At 42.7% G+C, this 20,923-nt stretch overlaps 1 protein-coding gene across 1 annotated transcript in view; it reads right to left on the bottom strand.

Annotated features, from left to right (window-relative positions):
- Nucleotides 1-20,923, bottom strand: part of aff3 (AF4/FMR2 family, member 3) — a 248,585-nt gene that overhangs the window by 26,336 nt on the left and 201,326 nt on the right. Inside the window, exons 11-13 of the mRNA XM_068034420.1 lie at nucleotides 16,372-16,443; nucleotides 13,337-13,430; nucleotides 4,495-4,641 (exon numbers count right to left, since the gene is read on the bottom strand). Coding sequence (XP_067890521.1) covers nucleotides 4,495-4,641; nucleotides 13,337-13,430; nucleotides 16,372-16,443 — 313 coding nt within the window. The remainder of the gene's footprint in view (nucleotides 1-4,494; nucleotides 4,642-13,336; nucleotides 13,431-16,371; nucleotides 16,444-20,923) is intronic.

The raw sequence follows: 20,923 nt of genomic DNA, 5'->3' as shown, positions 1-20,923 counted from the left end.
GAAAGGCAGAGGCCAGGTACACCTGGGCAGGGCTGTCTGAAGGTTTAACCATTGAGGTCATTTTGGAGGCTGCGTGCATAAGGCAAGGAATCTTGTTTTCGGAGGGTGGCAGCAGAAGGCCACCCTGCTAAACTAAACAGGCCTGGCTGGAGGTGGCAGAACATGTAAGCAGCTGCAGTGTTGTCAGGCGGACCTCGGTGCTTTGCCACAAGAGGTTTAATGACCTTCTTCTGGCAAGGTGAGTACAATGCGACACCCAGATGACAGACCTCCAGCTCTGCAGCCACTAACAGACAGATCAGCTGAGTAGTTTGAGAGTGCATAGCGCTCCAAAACATGGGAGAAATGTGTGTCCACTGACCCGTCCTCAAAGCTCACCGCTTTAGCCCTATTGAGGAGATGGTAGCATTGATAAATGCAGAATCTTATTTAAAGGAACCACTGGAAATGGTGAGAGAGGCCAGAAGTGCCTAATTTCTCTCTCTTTTGTCCTTGCAGGAGAAGAGGGCACATAGTGCAAGGGAGAAGGCATGTACAGGAGAAGGAGTACCCCAGCTCACTATCCTTCCTCTGAAGGAGGAGGCAGTATTTGACATTGCCGGGGTGGCGCTTCATGAGGAATTGGGCGATGGAGAGATGGCCGTAACAGTAAGAGAGGATGAAAAGATAGTGAATTCTGTAGATGAAGGGGATGGAGTGCACTTCTCATCATGCGACAGCATTCCAAAGCCTCAGCTGCATTGGGAGGCCTCTGTTCTGCAGAGGCATCTGCTGTCAGAGGTGAGTTCTCATGATCTCCTTCTTCTGTCTCTGGGGGAGCAGGCCAGTGCCTCTGTAGCATCACCAGGGTGCTCAGACAACATGGAAGCCACAGACCCAGCACCGTTACATCAATCAAGCGCACCCTCCACCTGAGCAGATAATTCACCTTGGTGGGTCCTTGTGCATAGTTAGATAGGATGGCACTGGGTGAACAGCACATCACTAGTGAGCAGGAGGTGAGAGAGGCAGCGATATCTATGAGCAGTTCCCCTCAGAGGATGGAGGATAGACACAGCCATGCTCAGCTGGGCGCAGATGCACAGCCTAGGAGTGACAAGCAAGGCGGCTCTACTTTCACCAGCAGCATAAGATGTGTGCCTACATGTCAGAGTTCCCTGAGGCAGTGTACGGTCATGGGCTGTGAATGGAGGAGCTCATTCAGCTCATGCACTCCCATGGCTCAGGGTTTTGAATGTATGAGCTCCTCCATTGAGAGAGTGGCTAACTTTATGAAGAGCCAAATGTGGCAGCACTCTGAGTGGATGCAGGAACAGCGCACTGACATGCTACATTCTATAGCATTGACTGGTCAGTGGCATTGTATAGTGCAAAGATGCATGGAGTGGATGCCAGCTGCGTCCCAGCAGGTGGTACCCTCCAGCAATCCAGAGTGCCAAAGGACTGAGGCAGTCACTGAGGAGGAAGAGGGTGCCACCTCTCATGGGCCACCATCATTATCACCAGCCTCCTTGGCCCCTCTGACTGAGGGACCATCTATGCAGCAAGGCCCTGTGATGGAGGCTGCCCTTGCAATGATGCCAGTGCAGCAGCCTCTGGAGGTGTCCCCATTGGCAGCTCTATGACCAGGAGAACCACCACGGGCATCTTAGTTGCAGGCAGACACATGCAAGCAGGCTGCCTGTACCTCATCCGAGGCCACAAGGCGAGCATTGCGTAGAAGTGTCTGAGAGTGAAGGCCATTGAACTGGTCATTACACTGAGTGGTTTGCTGGGGTGACTTTCATTTGTGGTTGTGTAAATTGTTAGTTATTAATTACATTGAAGATTTTGAGCTATGATCCCAGACTTATGAGCAGGCAAAACTGGAAAAGCGGGAAGAAGTGGTGAAGGGAAGCAATGGTCTTTGAACGGGGACATTGAGACCGCTGGAGAGATATCTACAATGCATTGACGGTAATAATGGAACAAATCAAAGTTGTGTGTTTAGTGGATGTGTTCTCACAGGCAGTGCAGAATGAGTGCCAGAGCATGCAGTCCTGCTGGCTGAGTAGCGTTCAGGTGAAATGTGCCTTGATCAGATGTGCCCCAGCATTGATAAGTGCTTTGACTCCTAAGCTGGCCCTGGCCCCCTCCCTGCACAAAATTGGCAAAGTTCTGCTCTGCATATTTGTCCTCTTCCTCCTCCTCTGATGAACTGTGTTGATCTGGTGCTTCACCCTCTTCAAGGTCCACACCTCTCTGGAGGGCCATGATATGGAGAGCACAGCAGAGCACCACAATGTGTGAAACCCTTGCAGTACTGTAGGGTGACACCCGACCGGTCCAGGCACCAAAACAGCATCTTCATATGCCTGATGGCCTGCTTGATGGTAGTCAATGTGAGCAGATGGCTTCAGTTATAGGGCCTCTGTGCCTCTGTCTTGGGGTCAGTAAAGATGTGAATAGTCATCTTCAAGGGATATCTCTTGACCCCTAGCAGCCATCCACAGAGTTTCAGTGGTGACATGAAGAGCTGTGGCACCCGAGACAGCCGGATAATGAAAGCATTATGGCATCTGCCAGGATAACGAGTGCACACATGCATAAAGCACTTGTGTGGTTGCATACAAACTCAACGTTTTAGGAAATGGAGGCCCTTTCTGTTGATGAATCTCACTGGTTGCTCACTCAGCGCTTGCATGGTCAGAATGATGCAATTAATACCTTGCATCTGCAGGAATCCAGTGTTGGAGGCAAATCCACTGCCCTTTGTGCCAGCGAGGCCCCATCTATTTGAAATTGTATGAACTGCCCTGCTTTTGCAAATAGGGCATCAGTGACCTGCGATTTGCAATGGTGTGCTGCTGCTTGAGAGATGCCACAAAGGTCCGCTGGATCCTTGGAAGGAGCCAGAGGTGAAGAAGATCAAGGTCATAGTGACTTGAGTGTCTCCAGGCATGGCATGGTGAGAAGTACTGTGAGGTCTGAGGTCCTCCTCAATGAAGGCACAAGTCTCAGATACCATCTACCTAGATAAGCGCAGTCTCCTGTTGCACTGATCTCTGGCATTTCCAGGTAGCATCTTCTTCAGCAGTACACTCGATGCTGAGGGCATGGCCTTCGTTACCTTCCTGCCCCTCATTCCTCTCCTTTGCCCTCCTCATGCCCAGGGCTCTGCATCTGCCCCTGGAGGACCTTGATCCTCATTGCTACTTGCCCCTATTTCCGAGTACCTTAATCCCATATCCAGCTGTTGCCTTGCTTGCAGTCAGCTGCACTCACAATGCTTACTGTAGCTTCCTCTTATGGCCCCCCTGAAGGAACACGACCCCCTCAACTGACTGAGCATGCACAGATCACTTGCTCCGCTAATTCTGTTCATCTGATGGAAACTGTGTGCCAATGGATGAGTACCCCTTTCAGCTGTGCACCCTTTTATGAGCCCATCTCATGGAATGGTGCGGCCATGACTGGCTCCTTGTCATGTTGTTACCTCCTCCTTCTTGGCCTGTTTCAGATCCAGCATGGATCCTGTGCCTTCCCACAAAAATTGCAGACAAGCCCTTAATGAGTTGACAATAAACTTGTGAACAGGCTTAATTGAATATTGATCCAAATTGAGTGGGTTGCCGGGTCCCACCTTCTCCCCTCCTGAGCAAAATCGCTGACTGTTGGAACGGCATTGGGAATCCAGCGTGACAAAATTATATGCCTGCCCGCCTCCATTCCTCCCCCTATTTTGCCACCCGAATCCTATGTCTGAACAGAGACTTTCAGCAGTTTACTGTTGACGTGCTTAAAGTGACCATGGATGAAACACTGCTCAGATGATTAAGCTGCAAGTGAATGAAGTACAGTAAATGAAAGCCCCAGTGGTAATTGATGCTTAGTTTCCAATAGAGTCTTTGGTCCCAAGCAGCCCCCTCTCACCTACAACATGAGCTAGTAAATGGTAAAATCATAACAAAGTCCATGCAGAGTTTACTACTCCATTGTTGAATTAACTCCAGTGCCACAGTTAATTCCTACCTAATTGATTAAATCTTTTCCAAGGGAAAACTGTAACATCTTCCTTTTATAATTCATTAACAAGGCCAAAACAAAGAGGCAAATACAGAAAAAAATGGCAGTTTCAGCACATATCCTGGTTTTCCAATGATTTTAACATTAATGTTAAAAAGCAACAACAGAGAATATTTGCCTATATTCCTTTAAACCTTCTTATACCCATATATTTCATTTTATATTCCTGGTAAGTGTTACATAGTTGTGCCCATGATATCCCACACCTATTAATCTTAATTATTCCCTTCACTTGGGCAATGACTTCATTCTGACTTTAGCCACCCATCATTTTTACAAGTGGAAACAGATCAAAAATGTACTTGCAGATTCTATGGCACAAAGTTCTACAAGTCAGTTGTCAAGAAAAACCTGCTTAAAAATTACATTTGTTATGGAAATTGTTTTTGCTAAACATCAGTCAAAAATATATTTTTAAAAATTCAATACCTCTTTTTGTATAAAACTGCAGCAATGATGGATGTGTGACTGAGCTTTGAATTTGAGTGGTTGACTGCAGTACTGATGTGTGCACAGGTCCTTCTGATCCACAGCAGCATGTGCTAAACCACTGTTTAGCACTTCTTTCCTGTTGCACTGAGGTCAGAGAGCAAAGAAACATATTTAATTTGGGCAGTCTCCTGTTAATGAAAGAACAATAAGGTTTGACACTAAAATAAAAGCAAAATACTGCGGATGCTGGAAATCTGAAATAAAAACAAGAAATGCTGGAACCACTCAGCAGGTCTGGCAGCATCTGTGGAAAGAGAAGCAGAGTTAACGTTTCGGGTCAGTGACCCTTCTTCGGAACTGACAAATATTAGAAAAGTCACAGGTTATAAGCAAGTGAGGTGGGGGTGGGGCAAGAGATAACAAAGGAGGTGTAGATTGGACCAGGCCACATAGCTGACCAAAAGATCACGGAGCAAAGGCAAACAATATGTTAATGGTGTGTTGAAAGACAAAGCATTAGTACAGATTAGGTGTTAATACACTGAATATTGAACAACAGCAAGTGCAAACATGAAAAAAAAAACAGTGGGTAAGCAAACTGAACAAACTAAGATGAAATGAAATAAATGCAAAAAAAAAATTGTAAAAAATGTAAAAAAGAATGTAAAAAAGAAGAAAAAATAACTAAAAATGAAAGTAAAATGGGGGGCTGTCATGCTCTGAAATTATTGAACTCAATGTTCAGTCCGGCAGGCTGTAGTGTGCCTAATCGGTAGATGAGATGCTGTTCCTCGAGCTTGCGTTGATGTTCACTGGAACACTGCAGCAATCCCAGGACAGAGATGTGAGCATGAGAGCAGGGGGGAGTGTTGAAATGGCAAGCAACCGGAAGCTCAGGGTCCTGCTTGTGGACTGAGCGGAGATGTTCCGCAAAGCGGTCACCCAGTCTGCGCTTGGTCTCCCCAATGTAGAGGAGACCACACTGTGAGCAGCGAATACAGTATACTACATTGAAAGAAGTACAAGTAAATCGCTGCTTCACTTGAAAGGAGTGTTTGGGGCCTGGGATAGTGAGGAGAGAGGACGTAAATGGGCAGGTATTACACCTCCTGCGATTGCAGGGGAAGGTGCCATGGGACGGGGACGAGGTGGTGGGGGAAATGGAGAAGTGGACCAGGGTGTCGCGGAGGGAACGATCCCTTCGGAATGCTGACAGGGGAAGGGAGGGGAAGATGCGACTGGTAGTGGCATCATGCTGGAGGTGGCGGAAATGGCGGAGGATGATCCCTTGGATATGGAGGCTGATGGGGTGGAAAGTGAGGAAAAGGGGAACCCTGTCACGGTTCTGGGAGGGAGGGGAAGGGGTGAGGGTAGAGGTGCGGGGAATGGGCCGGACACGGTTGACGGCCCTGTCAACCACAGTGGGGGGAAATCCTCGGTTGAGGAAAAAGGAGGTCATATCAGAAGCACCGTCATGGAAGGTAGCATCATCAGAGCACATGCGTCGGAGAGGGAGAAACTGGGAGAATGAAATGGAGTCCTTACAGGAGGTAGGGTGTGAAGAAGTGTAGTCGAGGTAGCTGTGGGAGTCAGTGGGCCGACTGCTCACCACTTGCTTCCCACCTCGCCGCATCACCCCCCTCAGCACTTGCACCTCACCTGCTCTTCCCGCCGCTTCTCCAGGCAGCGAGGCGGGGAGCGAGTGGCAGGGGAGAATGGCGAGCAGATGGGCGTAGGAGAAAACAGAGGAATGGAGCGGCGAGAAGGAGGGTAGGAGAGGGAGTGGGGAAGAGAAGCGTCGATCACGGGAGGGAACGAGAAACTGTTGGGAGGATGGAGCTGGTAATCACAGCCATTGAGGGTCAGGGTTTGAGTTCAATTAGTTTTTTGTGTCAAATTGAGCAGTGCCACTTTTATTACTGGAGCTGCCTGAGACGTCACCGACAGTGAAGTTTCTGTCAATGAGGCTTCATTTGGACATGTGCCAGTTCTGCACCACCTAGCAGCTGCGTTGTCAGCAAACACAGCCTTTAAAAAAATGGACAATGCTGCCAAAAATGGACACCAAAGGTAAAAAACCTGACGTTTGTAGCTTCAAACTGTCTGACAGGGACAAAGGAATACCTTTTGAGCTGGGAGAGGTCATTTACACCCATCATAAAAACATTCTTGAATGAATGGGTTCTTCTGAAACAAAGAAGGTGCAAAGTAGCCATATCCTAGGCCATTGTTAGTCACCACAGGGACGGAGATCCACATCTCCCAACAGAGACAAAGGTGTTAAACCAATTTTTTCCTTAAAGGTAGGAGAGAGAGAGGGAGACAGCTAGAAAAAAGCCACACCAAGAAGCTTGTTTCCAACTAAGGGGCTGGGAGAAATCCAGCAAGCTGTGAGCCCTGTTGCAGAATTCTACATCTTTACTTCTGCAGCAGTGAATTAGAAGTGATCCACTATCTTCAATGGAACTTTCCACCAAGAAAGAAACCTACCAACACCTCAGACCTGCAAGCAAGAGTATTTGACTTCCGAGAGAATTCAACAGGTTTACTGTGACCCCTGAATCCTACTCCACTAACAAGCACTTACCCCTTTTCCTCTCTGTCTCTTCTAGTGTGTGTGAGTGGATGCGGTTGCGACAATTTTGGGATAAGGCATATTGTTCAATAAATAATTGATTTTCTCTCTTAAAGCTATAAGAAAACCTATCACTGTCTGTTTATTTGTCAAATTAAACATAAAGGGGATAAAAGCAAATAACAAAAACGGAGTAACTCCTGACAACGCAGAGCATATGCACAGCGATCATGGATGTCATCAGTGTGTGTGAACATTTGCCAGCTTGCCAGTTTGAATGCCCGCATGCACGTGCTAATGTCACTGCGCAATGACGTCCTCACCCCTCAATAACTGCAATCGTCGTCTCCATTCCCCCCCAACAGTATCTCACTGCCTCCTGCCATCCCCACCTCAATTACCGTTTTCAGTTTCCTGCTCCCAACTACTCGCTGATCCATCCTGTTTCACCACATCCCCTCCCTCAGCCTCTCACTCCCCACTTCCTCCCTCGGACACTCGCTCCCGGCCTCACCGCTTTCCCACCCCTGTCTCTTCTCTGGGTGGTGAGGTGGGGAGCGAGTGGCCGAGGAGTGATGGGGTGGTGCAGGGAGTGAGCAACCAAAGAGATGATGTAGGCAACGGGTGGCCGTGGGGTGATGGGGTGATGCGGGGAGTGAGTGGCCGAGGGGAGGAGGCAGTGAGCGAGCAGCCGAGAGAGGGAGGCAGGGAGGGAGCAGCCGTACGCAGGAGGGAGCGGTGAAGAGAAGCAGAGATGGCAGGAGGGAGCAGGGTACTGTTGGGAGTGGGGAGGAGGAGGCGATTGTAGCCATCGAGGGGATTTGGGTTTAATTTGTTTTTTGTGTCAAATTGAGCAGCACCATCTTTATTACTGGCAGCTGCCTGAGACATCACAGACAATGATGTTTCAGTCGATGAGGCTGCGCTTGCACATATGCCAGTACTGCATCACCTAGTGGTTGCGTTGTCAGCAAACGCAGCCTAACAAAAAACACTTGCTATGGTCAGGGGGGAGTTGAACAGCCAAAGTTGAACAGTTGAACCCACCCAAACCCCTCACCATGTGGTCAAAACAAATTGGGGGCTCAAAGCCAGGATCTGAACAACCAGACCAATGAGAAATTTGGAAAACAGGAAGAAAATTAACCTCTAAAATTGTGGAAAAGTAAACAAACAAGTTTTTTTGCATTCTTCTGCTTTTTCTCTACGGTGTTAGAAACAAAAGAGATGACTGCATTTAATGCTAAGGCATTTGTAGAGTGGGGAGACATATCCCATGATAAGTTAAATATTTAAATATTGAAGATTTAAACAGCATGGCTACAAACTAAAACAAATAAACCTGAACTGGTGAAGAGTTTAGCAAACCATTTTAAACATACCCCTGAACCAGACGAAGACAGAATTGAATCAGAGTCTGAAAAAATAATTCTAGCTAGAATCCAGTTGCAGACGAAAAGGGAAGAAATATAATTGCAGTTGAAAAGAGAGGAGATGCAGTTTCGGAAGGAAAAGGAAGAGAGAGTTTCAAAAGGAGAAAGAACAAAGGGAGTTTCAGATTCACAAAGAAAGAGAAGAAAAAGCGTTTCAAAGAGAGAAAGAGGAAAGAGAGGTGAAACAGTTTGAGTTAGCAAGGTTGCAAACCCAAAATGAAAATACCACTAGCCACTCAAATCTTGTCTCCAATTCAGAACAAAATTTTGATGTACTGAGATACTCAAGACAAGTGCCAAAATTTTAATGAGGAGGAGGTTGAGTCACATTTTATCTTAGCTATTTTCTCAAATATCAGGCTAAAATGACCGAAAGAATTTTGGACTCTCCTCTTACAAGGCATGTTTGTGAGTAGGCTCATAAAGTTTTTCCCGTTATCAGAAAATAGTTCCTCTGACTATGTACAGATTAAAACTGCAATTCTAACTGCATATGAGTTAGTACCTGAAGCATATAGACAAAATTCAGACACACCAGGATAAGGCCAACACAGACTTACATTGAATTCGCAAGAATTAAACATATGGCTTTCAATCACTGGATACAGTCTCTTAAGCTAGAACCCTCATATGAAAATTTGAAAGAAGTGATATTGCTGGATGAGTTTAAAACCAGCATCCCAAGTAGTATAAGGACCCACATTGAAGAGTTACAAGAGTAAGAAAAGCAGCAAAAAAAACCTGACAATTATGAGTTAATTCACAAATTTCTAACTCAGAATAAATTTGGGTATAATAACTCTTACAGGTTAGGGAAAGATAGCAGGGATGTAGAGGAAGCAGAAATGGGCTTGAAAAAAAAGGAGAGTAGGGAAGGAAAACCAGATCAGTCTCCAACTTTTAAAAAGAAGGAACCCAGGTGATAAACCAGTAGGGGTCTGCCCAATGTGTTTCCAGTGTGGCAAATCTGGGCATGTCTAAGCAAACAGCAGGCTTTCCAAAAAACAGCAGGAGGCACTGTAGTCAAGCTTGTGTCCATAGCTATGAAAGTTGTGAGCATGTGTTCTAACATAATGCAAGAACAAAGCACATACCAGAACTTTTTACAAAAAGGAAAAATGACTCCTTTTGTATCTCAGGCAATAAGCAAAGCGATAACCATCCTCAGGGATACTGGTTGTTTTCAAAACCTACTGGCAGCCAGATTTATAGAAATGTCACCCAAAAGCAGAACAAATGCCATGGTATTAGTAAAAGGGCTTACTGGCAAATGCTTGAAGGTTCCTTTAGTTAAAGTTTACCTGCAGAGTAAGTTGGTCACTGGTGTAGTGACGGTCAGGATCATTCCGAGCTTACCAATGCAGGGTGTCGACCTATTGCTGGGCAATGACTTGGCAGGAAGCACAGTATTGTATCCAGAGGATCCAGAACAGTCCAAGGAGACTGGAGAAACTGAGAGGAACAAACAAAACTCTGCACAACTGCAGAGGGCCAAGGTAGTTCCAAAAGGCCAAGACAGAGCCAGTAGAATTTAAAAAGGCCAGGATAGCGCCAGAGGAATTTACAGGAGCTAAGATAAAAGCAGCAAATGTTGAAGGAAAAGCACCAGAGATATGGTTGGCTGAAACCCTCTTTAAAGATATAAATAGGGACAAGCAAAGCTCCCAAACAGGCAAGCCGAAAGTGAGGACGATGCCTCACCTAGTTGAAGTACCATAGGGGAATGCAGTGAAAGCTGGATAACCACCTAAGAGCAGTAGTGTCCCAGATGACATGGGGCAGATTAGGGACAAACCCATCCCTGACGTAAAAAGAAAAGGGAAGGTAAAATGCCCTAAAGTTGTTCGTATGTTCGTATGTTTAAAATCACAAGAGAACTCAAAGTAAGGTCAGAGTGGATGTATCCATTGAAGAATCAAACTATCAGGTTCTAAATCCAAAGCTAATCAAACCCAACAATTTAGATTCAGAACTCAGCAAGAACAAGGGGCAGGAGGAAATCCCAGATGCCTCTCAGGGGCTAAAAATCAATTTATCACCCACTATCCCCCTTGAGATAAGAATTATCAATGTGCCAGTACGTGAATTGTTAAGCCCATCTGTTGTGGAAACAGCATCAAGGAGCTAAAACTTATACAAGCAGTGCAATTTGCCAGCAACCCAGAACAATACAGTAATGGAAATTTGCATACTACAAGCTTCACCAACAACCACATGCTTATTGAGATTAACATTCCCAAAATACTACAAACTGATTCTAGAGAAACTCCTATTTGACAACATGTATCCAAAGGAAGTGCAATCTTTTTAATGGTACCTCATCCAAAGGAAGGATGATGAAAAAACTTAAACTTGAACAAGAAATGGCTGTTACAGACAATGCCAGCTTTAGCAGTTGTGAGATTTAGGTATGGATGCCATGTGTGCAGTGGTGTGGCCCCAAAACCTTTTCCCCTTCTTTCTTTCTAAACCCAAAAACCAAACCACTTAAAGAAATGAAATCTGAGTAATTTCTTTTTTTTTCCCTTTTGGGGGAGGTGTCACACACACAAGAAGTGTAATGATGAAAAATTATGGGCTAAACTGAAGAGTTATAAAAATTGACTTTACCTTTTTAAAAAATGGACAATGCTGCTAAAAATGGACACCAAAGGTAAACAACCTGGCCTTTGTATATTCAAACTGTTTGACAGGGACAAAGGAATACCATTTGAGCTAGGAGGGGTCATTTACACCCATCCTGAAATAGTCCTGAATTGAATGGGTTCTTTTGAAACAAAGAAGGTGTGAAGCAGCCACATCCTAGGCCATTGTTGGTCACCACAGGGACAGAGATCCACATCTCCCAACAGAGACAAAGGTGTGAAACCATTTTTTGACCTTAAAGGTAGCTCCCTGAAGAGATAGAGGGAGACACCCAGAATGAAGCCTCACCAGGAAGCTTGTTTCCAGCTGAGGGGCTGGGAGAAATCCAGCAAGCCAGAATGGAAGTGCAGAATTTTACATCCGTACTTATGCAGCAATGAATTAGAAGTGATCCACTGTCTTCAATGGGATTTTTCACCAAGAGAGAAACAAGAAACACATCAGGCCTGCAACCAAAGAGTATTTGACTTCTGAGAGAATTCAACAGGTTTACCGTGACCCCCAAATCCTACCCCACTTACAATCATTTACCCCTTTTCCTCTTTATCAGTCTCTTTGTGTGTGTGCGTGTGTGTGTGAGTGATTCGTGATTGGACGTGGTTGTGACAATTTCGGGATAAGGTATTGATCGATAAATAATTGATTTTCTGTTTTTAACCTACAACAAAACCTGCTGCTGTCTATTTGACAAATAAAACACAAAGGGGTTAAAACTTAATAACAAAAAACATTTGCTGCGGTCAGGTGGGAGTTGAACAGTGGGAACCACCCAAATCCCTCACCATGTGGCCAGAACAACCAATTTAGGAATGTTTTACTGGAGGATTCCATTTCTTTCACTATGAAATTCTAGGGGTATAATTTATATTAGATACCGTAATAACCTATCAAGGAATGGATCACAGCTATCTTGATGACGTCTTTTGATGGTTTTGGACTTGTGTGTACATACTTTTCCACTGATGCACAGTGGCAGCAGTGTGGACCGTCTTCAGCTGCTTCATCAATGACCTTCTTTCAGTCATAAGGTTCAAAGTGGGGATGTTTGCTGATGATTGCACAATGTTCAGCACCATTCGCGACTCCTCAGATACATAAGCAGTCCGTGTAGAAATGCAGCAAGACCTGGACAATATCCAGGCTTGGGCTGATAAGTAGCAAGTAACATTTGCGCCACACAAGTGCCAGGCAATGACCATCTCCAACAAGAGAGAATCTAACCATCTCCCCTTGACATTCAATCACATTACTATCACTGAAAGCCCCCACTATCAACATCCTAGGGGCTACCATTGATCAGAAACTGAACTGGAGTAGCCATATAAATAACGTGGCTACAAGAGAAGGTCAGAGACTAGGAATCCTGTGGCGAGTAACTCACCTCCTGACTCCCCAAAGCCTGTCCACCATCCACAAGGCACAAGTCAGCAGTATGATGGAATACTCTCCACTTTCCTGGATGGGTGCAGCTCCAACAACATTCAAGAAGCTCGACACCATCCAGGACAAAGCAGCCTGCTGGATTGGCACCCCATCCACAAACATTTACTTCCTCTAACACCGATGCACAGTGGCAGCAGTGTGTATCATCTACAAGATCCACTGCAGCAATGCACCAAGGCTCCATAGACAGCACCTTCCAAACCTGCGACCTCTACCAACTAGAAGGACAAGGGCAGTAAATGCATGGGAACACCACAACCTGCAAGTTCCACTCTAAGTCACACACCATCCTGACTTGGAACTATATCTTCGTTCCTTCACTGTCGCTAGGTCAAAATCCTGGAACTCCCTTCCTAACAGCACTGTGGGTGTACCTACCTCACATGGACTGCAGCGGTTCAAGAAGGCAGCTCACCACCACCTTCTCAAGGGCAATTAGGGATGGGCAATAAATGCTGGCCTAGCCAGCAACGCCGACATCCCATGAATGTGTAAAAAAAAATCAACTCAGCACTGCAAATATATCTGGGATTAATTTCTCATTGTCGTCTTCTTGAAAAAACACAGAATCATATACTAGACTCCCTATGAAATTACCTTAGTGCTTTATTTGGAGAAATGTTAAGTCTGAACTGAAGCTAAGAATAAGTAAATAAATTGAAAAAAACTATTATTCAAGCTATATTCAATAACTCCAGTTTATGAAGTAACAGAAGATTCAGAAAATGTATCAAATGTTTACCTTGAAATAGTTGATCAGGGCTTTAGAATACTTAACAGCATTGTCCCTCTTAAGTCTGAACATCCTCCAATAAAGGAGGGCCAAACAACGGTAACTGTAGAAATCAAAAGTAAAGATTTCATAAACTGTGCTCAGACTTACAATTAGACAGATCAATGGTGCATTTGATAATCACATTTGTCTAGTCTACATCTAAAAAAGGAAACAGTTCAATGAATTCAAGAATTCTTGTCTCCAATCCAAAAAATTTTAAAAGCACTACTTTACTGTAACTTCTTAGAAACAGCATCTTTCACACCAACAGATAAAAAAAACACAATGGCCGGATTTTGCTGTAATAATAACTGCAAGGCTATGCGCATCAATGTTATTACGGGGTAAATCTGACAATAACTTCTGGTTTTTGCACATGTGCAGGTATATATGGAACCCCAGTTATTTCCGTCAGAGATACCCTGCTCTTCCACATGGTGCGCTATTGCAGTCTTTGCTGACAGATTCGGCATTGAAATCACTTTAATGGCGTGACCTTGCTGTACTTACCCACTAGTTCCGCACTGAAGACAGATGAAAAAGTTAGAGCTAGAGCACTCAGGAGTAAGTGAGTTTTTAAATGGTTTAATAAGTGATAATTACTGCTACACGACCTCTCTTGCCCTGAAAAATTAATTTTACAAGTGAGGAATCTCATTCCCTCAGAAGAAAATCAATATTGCGAGTTTTAAAAAAAATGTATTAAATTTTTTAAAAAGTTTTTTTCTTTTGATTTTCTTTTTTCTCCCTTAATCCCATCTGTACATCCCAATTTTTTATTTTGCTTTCTGTATATTATTTAAGCAATATTTATATTTCCTGTTTTTACTTCTTGGTTTGCTCAGTGAGGATACTTCAATCTGACTGGTTGAAGACCCTTGATGTTGCATGCCCTGCTCACAGGTGCCACAGACCTCTGTAGGGGAGGTTACAGTGGATTAGATTCCCAATTGGTGGAAATCTCTACTGACAAACCCATGAAAAGTCCCTAGGCAACTGTATGCGACATGAATGAAAAAGCTGTTCCTTCGCCACTGAGAGCAAAATCTGTTGCAAAGGCTATTAAGAAAAATGCAATATGAAACAAAACAGAATATTCATAATTAAATAAGATATGTTGCTCCATTTAGGGATTTTTGGACCATTTTTCTATAGAAACAATTTCAAAATATGTTACATTTAAACGGTGCATTTAAATTAAAGTGGATTCATGCAGATTTAGAAATTTGTTTACAGCAATATGCTATAGCCATTGTGACGAAAAGTAATTTACGAGTTAATGGACCATGCATTGAGTATGTGTTTCCACAGTGACCTGGGACAATGCTTCCTATGAAAATCCATGCCGATTATCATGGAGATGACCTATTATTCTGAATCATCCATGCCGAAAATCTTCATTTGTTGCGGGGTGTGCGGCATTGGGGTGAGTGGGAAATAGTTGAGTTTAGGGACAGGCTTACTGGTGAATAATGGAATGGGGAAGAAATTGGAGGGATAGTTCACCCACTTCCTGTGATTCAGAGTAACATAAATGAGAAAAAAAACAATGTTCAATGTCAATCAAATAGGTCTGTTAAGGGAGCAGAGTCTAGCAAGGGAAAACTCACTGATCTTAAACTTTGACTGGGTCAGGCCCAGAAAATCGACCAGGAAAAGTTAAGTTAGTCCACTAATTTGGAAAAATGTATTTTTTTTAATTCATGGGGGGCTGAAGTGAAATGAATGAGTTTTGATTAGAACGATCACTCTGTGCCTTCACTTGCCACCTGGCTTTGTCTCATTCTGCCTACTGAAGAATTGGAGAAGTTTATGTAAAGGCACAGGTGAAAAGTGTGATCTCCAGTTCAGATCACAAGGAGGTACTACTGTTCTAGCTCTGAATTACATGACGTATAATTAGATATTGGGCAGTACATTCTCACCCCTGAATGTAAAATGCAGAGACTGCTTACAGGAACAACCAGTACCTCTGAACTGGAGAGAAATTTATAACACATTGTAAACACCACAAAAGTCAAGTAAACCAAAGTAAAATCATGTTAAATGTGCAAAAGTGTAAAACAGATGCTTTCAAGTATTTTCGCCCTGCTGTAAATATTTTCCTCATGTTTTTGCTAGTCACCACTTCCACGTGCTTGGAAGATGCAACATCCAGCTGCGGTCCCAAATTTCTTTATTCCCATCTCTTTTACAGACTGATTATCTAGTTTCAAGCAATGGCTTCTACTAACATGTTTAAAAATGTATCACTGCACCACCTCATATGCGAAAACCACAGTTTCTGGATTCTTATTGTACCTAGTAAAATAACATTAAAATAGAACAGAAGATGGATTTTACAATTGTATGTATTCCAAGAGAAACCATTAATGAGTTGTTAATGAGTAAGATTTCAAAATTCACTTATTTGTGTTTTGAGGACAAAACTCTTCAAAATCTTTGTATTTAATCCTCTTTCTCCTTTCTATCAAATGTTCTGCAACATTTTAGTTGAGGAAGCCAGATAGTGAACTGCTCCCAGATCACTCCTGCATCATTGCCGAACCTGTTCCTGAAAGTTGAGAGAGAATTACTTGTTCACCAGTTTTTCCTCTCTCTAAGGAAGTTTCTACTCCTGATTCCTATTCAATGCATCGCCATGGTGGCATGGATGAGAATAAAAACTCAGATCTGGGGGTGGGCAGGGAAGTATTCAAGCTATTCCATATTTCACCAATCTACAATGCTCTAAAATGCGGCCTTACTGCACCACTTATTGACAGACAAACACAGACACAACTACAATTACCAACAACTGGATTTGATTTTTAAACAAAATACTTCTGTATGTAAAGTTAAGATGTAAAATGCAAATTTTTAATTCAGTTTCTATGTTAGAGAGATGTTTCACAGTTGAATAAAAAGAATTAATGACTGATACTGTCATTTTATACCAAGAAAAAAAAGAAAACATTTATGTAATGGGATTTACTTTGCAGTCTCATAATTTAGAAACTCACCACAAAGCAGCTAGCTGCTTGTCTGCTTGAGTGGCTGTTGCACCTGAATGAGTCTTCAGTTTCATAGCATATCTTTAAACAAAATCCAAATTAAAGCAATGGTATAAATAAAAGATAGAAGCAAAATTATTTCATATTACCAGATTCACTGCCAAGATGAGACATTTAACATACAAGTGAACTTTCAGTTGAAGTGTTTTAATTTGATATATTAGGCAACACCTGCATAGAAATACTAAACATTCATCAGTTTTTGTTCAATTAACCTGCAGCATTTCTAAATATGCTAAACAAATCTGTGCTATTAATCAACTTGTGTTATCCATGTAAAGGGACTTTATTAGGCATTACTTATGAGCTAGAATTATAGAATCAAAGACTGATACTGCACAAAGGAGGCCATTTGGCCCATCATGTTTGTGCCAGCTCTTTAGTAGAACGATCCAATTAGTCCCACTCCCCTACCCTTTCCCCATAGCTCTGTAATTTCTTTTTCATCAAGTATTTATCAAACTTTCTTTTGAAAGTTACTATTGAACCTGTTTTCACCAGCCTTTCAGGCAGTGCATTCCAGATCATAAGAACTCACTTCATTAGAAAAATGTTTCCTCACATTGCCTCTGGTACTTTTGCCATTTATCTTGAATCTATGTCCTTAGGTTAGTAATCCTTCTGGCACTGGAAACAGCTTCTCCTTAATTACTTTATGAGCTATAGAAATCTCAACTGCAAAATGTGCTACCCCAATGCCGCTCTTTTAATTTGGTTTCTGGGAGTCTGGTATCTGGATCCCAAATTTTATGCTGTTAAATCAGCTTTTCACAATCCAGCAGCACAACAGTAGACTCAGTTAAAGAATATAAAACAGGTAAAGCTTTGATTTTATAATGATGGCATTCAATTGCTTAAATAGTGGTGACCAATTTGAAATAAAAATTCTGTGTTCATTTATCATGATTTTTCTGTTTAACTTCATTGATCAGCAACTCTCCATTGTATTACAGTTCCAAGTAGGCAAACCTGTCATTTAAATCAGAAATGAAAGTGGAGGTCAGGTACATCTGAATTGCCCTGATTTAGGCTCTAACTCCAGATTTACAGTGCAAGTTTCATGTCAGTGCAAATCTAAAATTGCTAAATTTGCAATGCAATTGCACCCTAAAATAGTTCAGAGAACAGATCGAATGACAGACACAAAATATACCAGAGTAGGGTGGAATTGGGGGAAAGGGAATTGTAAAGGGATCTAATAGATCTTGCTTAGCAGATCATGTTTTAATGACAGATGATCTCTGGTGACTTTTACTCAAATATGGCAGCATAAAAAGTTTTGTTAAGACATGCATCCTGGAGTAGAATTTGAACTAGAGGTTAATCTTATTTTGCACAATTTTAAGCATTGCTGGCAGATGAGGTGAGACGGAGCTTTGCTGTAGCGAGGAAATGGGCAACATTCAAGTAATGACAGTAAAACTTTGAACTGTAAAATGTATTTAACAACAACTGTCAGGAGATTATCTGCAGTATGACATAAATCCTATTCAAAATATCTGCTTTCCTCTTGAAGCCTTCAGGCTGAGATTTTCCATTTTGGAGTCCTAAGCACTCCCAAGAGTGTATATCAGGAAACTGCACACCTCAGAATGTGATTTTCCATTCTTTAAAATTAACAGAGAATTTTGGGCTAAAGGTGTGCAATTATCTGATCTGTTCTTGTGGAACACTTTTAAGTGGAGAAGCCTGATGAAAGTATTTATAGATCAATCCAATCTCTAACCACTAGATGGCAATATATAGCTTGACATACATGATTACATCTTCCTTTTTCAAGAAACTAATAAATTCAAAATACAAATAAATTTGAAACTGTAGCAATTATTATCATATGTTTATATCATCATACAGGTAAAAAGGTCTAATCTATCAGATGATTTTCAGATTGTGCTTAGGTATTTCTTCCAAAACTCAGGTTTAGTTTGTTGTTGCACGACTTTATTTTATTGGTTCACACCACCCTCAGCCTTTCAAATGTTTTATTGAGATCTCTCATATTCCATCTCAACTGTGTAGGAGAAATTGCCCTAATAGTTACCTTAAATGAGTCCTCAAAATGTAGTCAATATTATGACTGAATAATAGGAAAGGGTTAATGTTAATTTAACCATGAAGCCTTATACAAACAAAACATTCCTTACCAGGGACAGAAACAAGCTTTCAAGACCACAAGCCATGTGGTCATGTGGCCATGTAGATGGCTCATTAAATATGTCCTGCCTTGTCTGGACCTGTGTAAGGCCCTTTGTTAGAAAAGACTTGAAGCAATGGATTGAGTGAGTGACCTGGCACGTCTAGGTACTGGTGCTTCACTGATTTGGAGGTCATCAAAGGTACCCAGAGAGCTGTGTGAGGTGATTGACAACAGATTGGCTGAACTTTTCTTACACATTTCATTTGGATTAATCAATAGAAATGGGGAGAACGTTTTTTTGGAAATTACAAATATGATAAGAAATTGTTTAAGACACAAAGGGGTCAATTTTAACTCCCTCACATATTTGATCATTATGTCTTATCCACTCCATTCCCACCCGATGATGCCATGAGGCTCGATCTGCTATTTTAACCTGAAGCCTGAGTGTCGGAGGAGTGATGACTTTCCTGCCAGGCCAACGCTGCTGAGAAGAATTGCCAGGGCCACATGTGGCCCAACAAGGTCAGATTTTAACATGCTTTTTCAGTTCCTCGTGCGCCAGGAGAAGCAGTCCTACAAGGAAACCATGGTCCGCTCCTGCCCCTGGACGTTCCCCCAGCTATCAACTGGGACTCCCTTCCTTACCTTTTACTAAGGACTGTTCTCCTGGATCTATGACTGCATCCTCTTGTTTCCTGTTTTTAACAGCCAGGCAGCCACTTCCCACTGACTTCCTTGTTGCTCCAGTCGGAAAGTCGGCAGGAGGTATATTGGCTGAGTGTCTCTGCTACCTGTCCCAGATGAGTTGGATGCTCGCTATGTTGTGTTCCTGCCCAGAGCCCTAAAGTTCAGTTTCAGTTCTCAATCTTCAGTTTTCAGTCTATAGTTCTTACTTTAGTTCTAGTCGTTTGTCTACAATAGATAGAAGTGTGTCTAAAATTGAAAAGTACATCTTCGGCAGAGAGGTTACAGAAGGTGTACAGCTATGTCAGCCAGATATGAGTATGTCACTTAGATGTACCAGTTTCACTGAGATCAAGGTAGATGGAATTCAAGCCAGATAGTCCAAATACAACTACCAGTGTGAATGTTGAATGTACCCAGGAACAGAGGATCCAGGAGAAATGGATGGTACTACCTATTATATTGTTATATTATCCAAAATGACATAGGAACTACATTGTTCAAGCATCTGTATATATATCTCCACAATGTCACATCACTCACTACTGCACTATAACCTGTACCAAACACATATTGTATCACTCTGCCACGCGTGGAGAGATGTGACGGAATATATTAAATGCAAGCTCCAGTATCTGTATCAAAAGTGTGATTACTTAAGAAGCTCTGGGAGCCACAAGACATAATATGGTGGCAGCAAGTTGTTTTGAGTAGAATTCAAACCCTACGAGTCATGTAAATGCTGAATTTGACTATGACTAACAACCCAAATTAGTGCCAGAAAAAAAACTGTGTAAATCATGTGAAAAATGAGATGGCTGCCACTGCAACAATGAACGCGTGGTTCCAGCCCATAATGAATTGGGCGACAGACAACGTTGTGGAGGCAATCGAAAAGTTTAAGCAAAAGTGCAAATTAACATTGAATAGTTTTCTGAAGAGGAAAAGGCTAGCTACATCGTTTTGTGGACAGGAGAGAAAGGGTTAGATCTTTTCAATAGCTGGGAAATGAGTGAGGACGATAGTAAAAACACAGACAAGATTTTTGAGAAATTCAGCACGCATCTTCAGCCAAAGTAATACCATCGGATCCACCATTATGAATTTCAGAGCCTGAGACAGAAACAAGGTGAACTTATTGACAATTTCTTAACAACACTGAGAAACATAGGCAGCAAGTGTAAATTCAAGCACATGGATGAAAGGCTGGTCAATCAGCTCATTTGGAGCTCTGCACACCCTGATATACAAAAAGCTTCAATTGGAAAGGACAAGCTTACAATATTGCAGGCTGTAGACACTGCCTGAGCACATGAAGCCACGAATAGACAGATGAAGACACTGATTACCCAAATGGCTAAGCTTCAGTTAAATCAAGGGAAAGGATGCAGGGTTGATGCAGTGAAACAGCAACAAAGGAATGCACACCAGAGAGAGAGAAAGATGTGCAAGAGATGTGAACAACTAGATGAGCTGACAGACAGAAAGAAATGTCCTGCATATAGCTCAAACTGTGGAGCTTGTGGAAAGCCCAATCACTGGGAAAAGATATACAGAACAAAGAAAGTAGATGGTAAAGGAATTACCAGAGGCAGAGCAGCAAGGCAAATGTGAAATAAAGGAAAGCATCCATATCCCAGAAGATGACGGGGAGTTTGAGGATGCAGTAGACATAGG

This window comes from Heterodontus francisci, chromosome 6, assembly GCF_036365525.1.
Source record: "Heterodontus francisci isolate sHetFra1 chromosome 6, sHetFra1.hap1, whole genome shotgun sequence".
Classification (NCBI taxonomy): domain Eukaryota; kingdom Metazoa; phylum Chordata; class Chondrichthyes; order Heterodontiformes; family Heterodontidae; genus Heterodontus; species Heterodontus francisci.
Note: the sequence above shows the minus strand (reverse complement) of the source record. Positions and strands in the feature narration are given on the sequence as shown.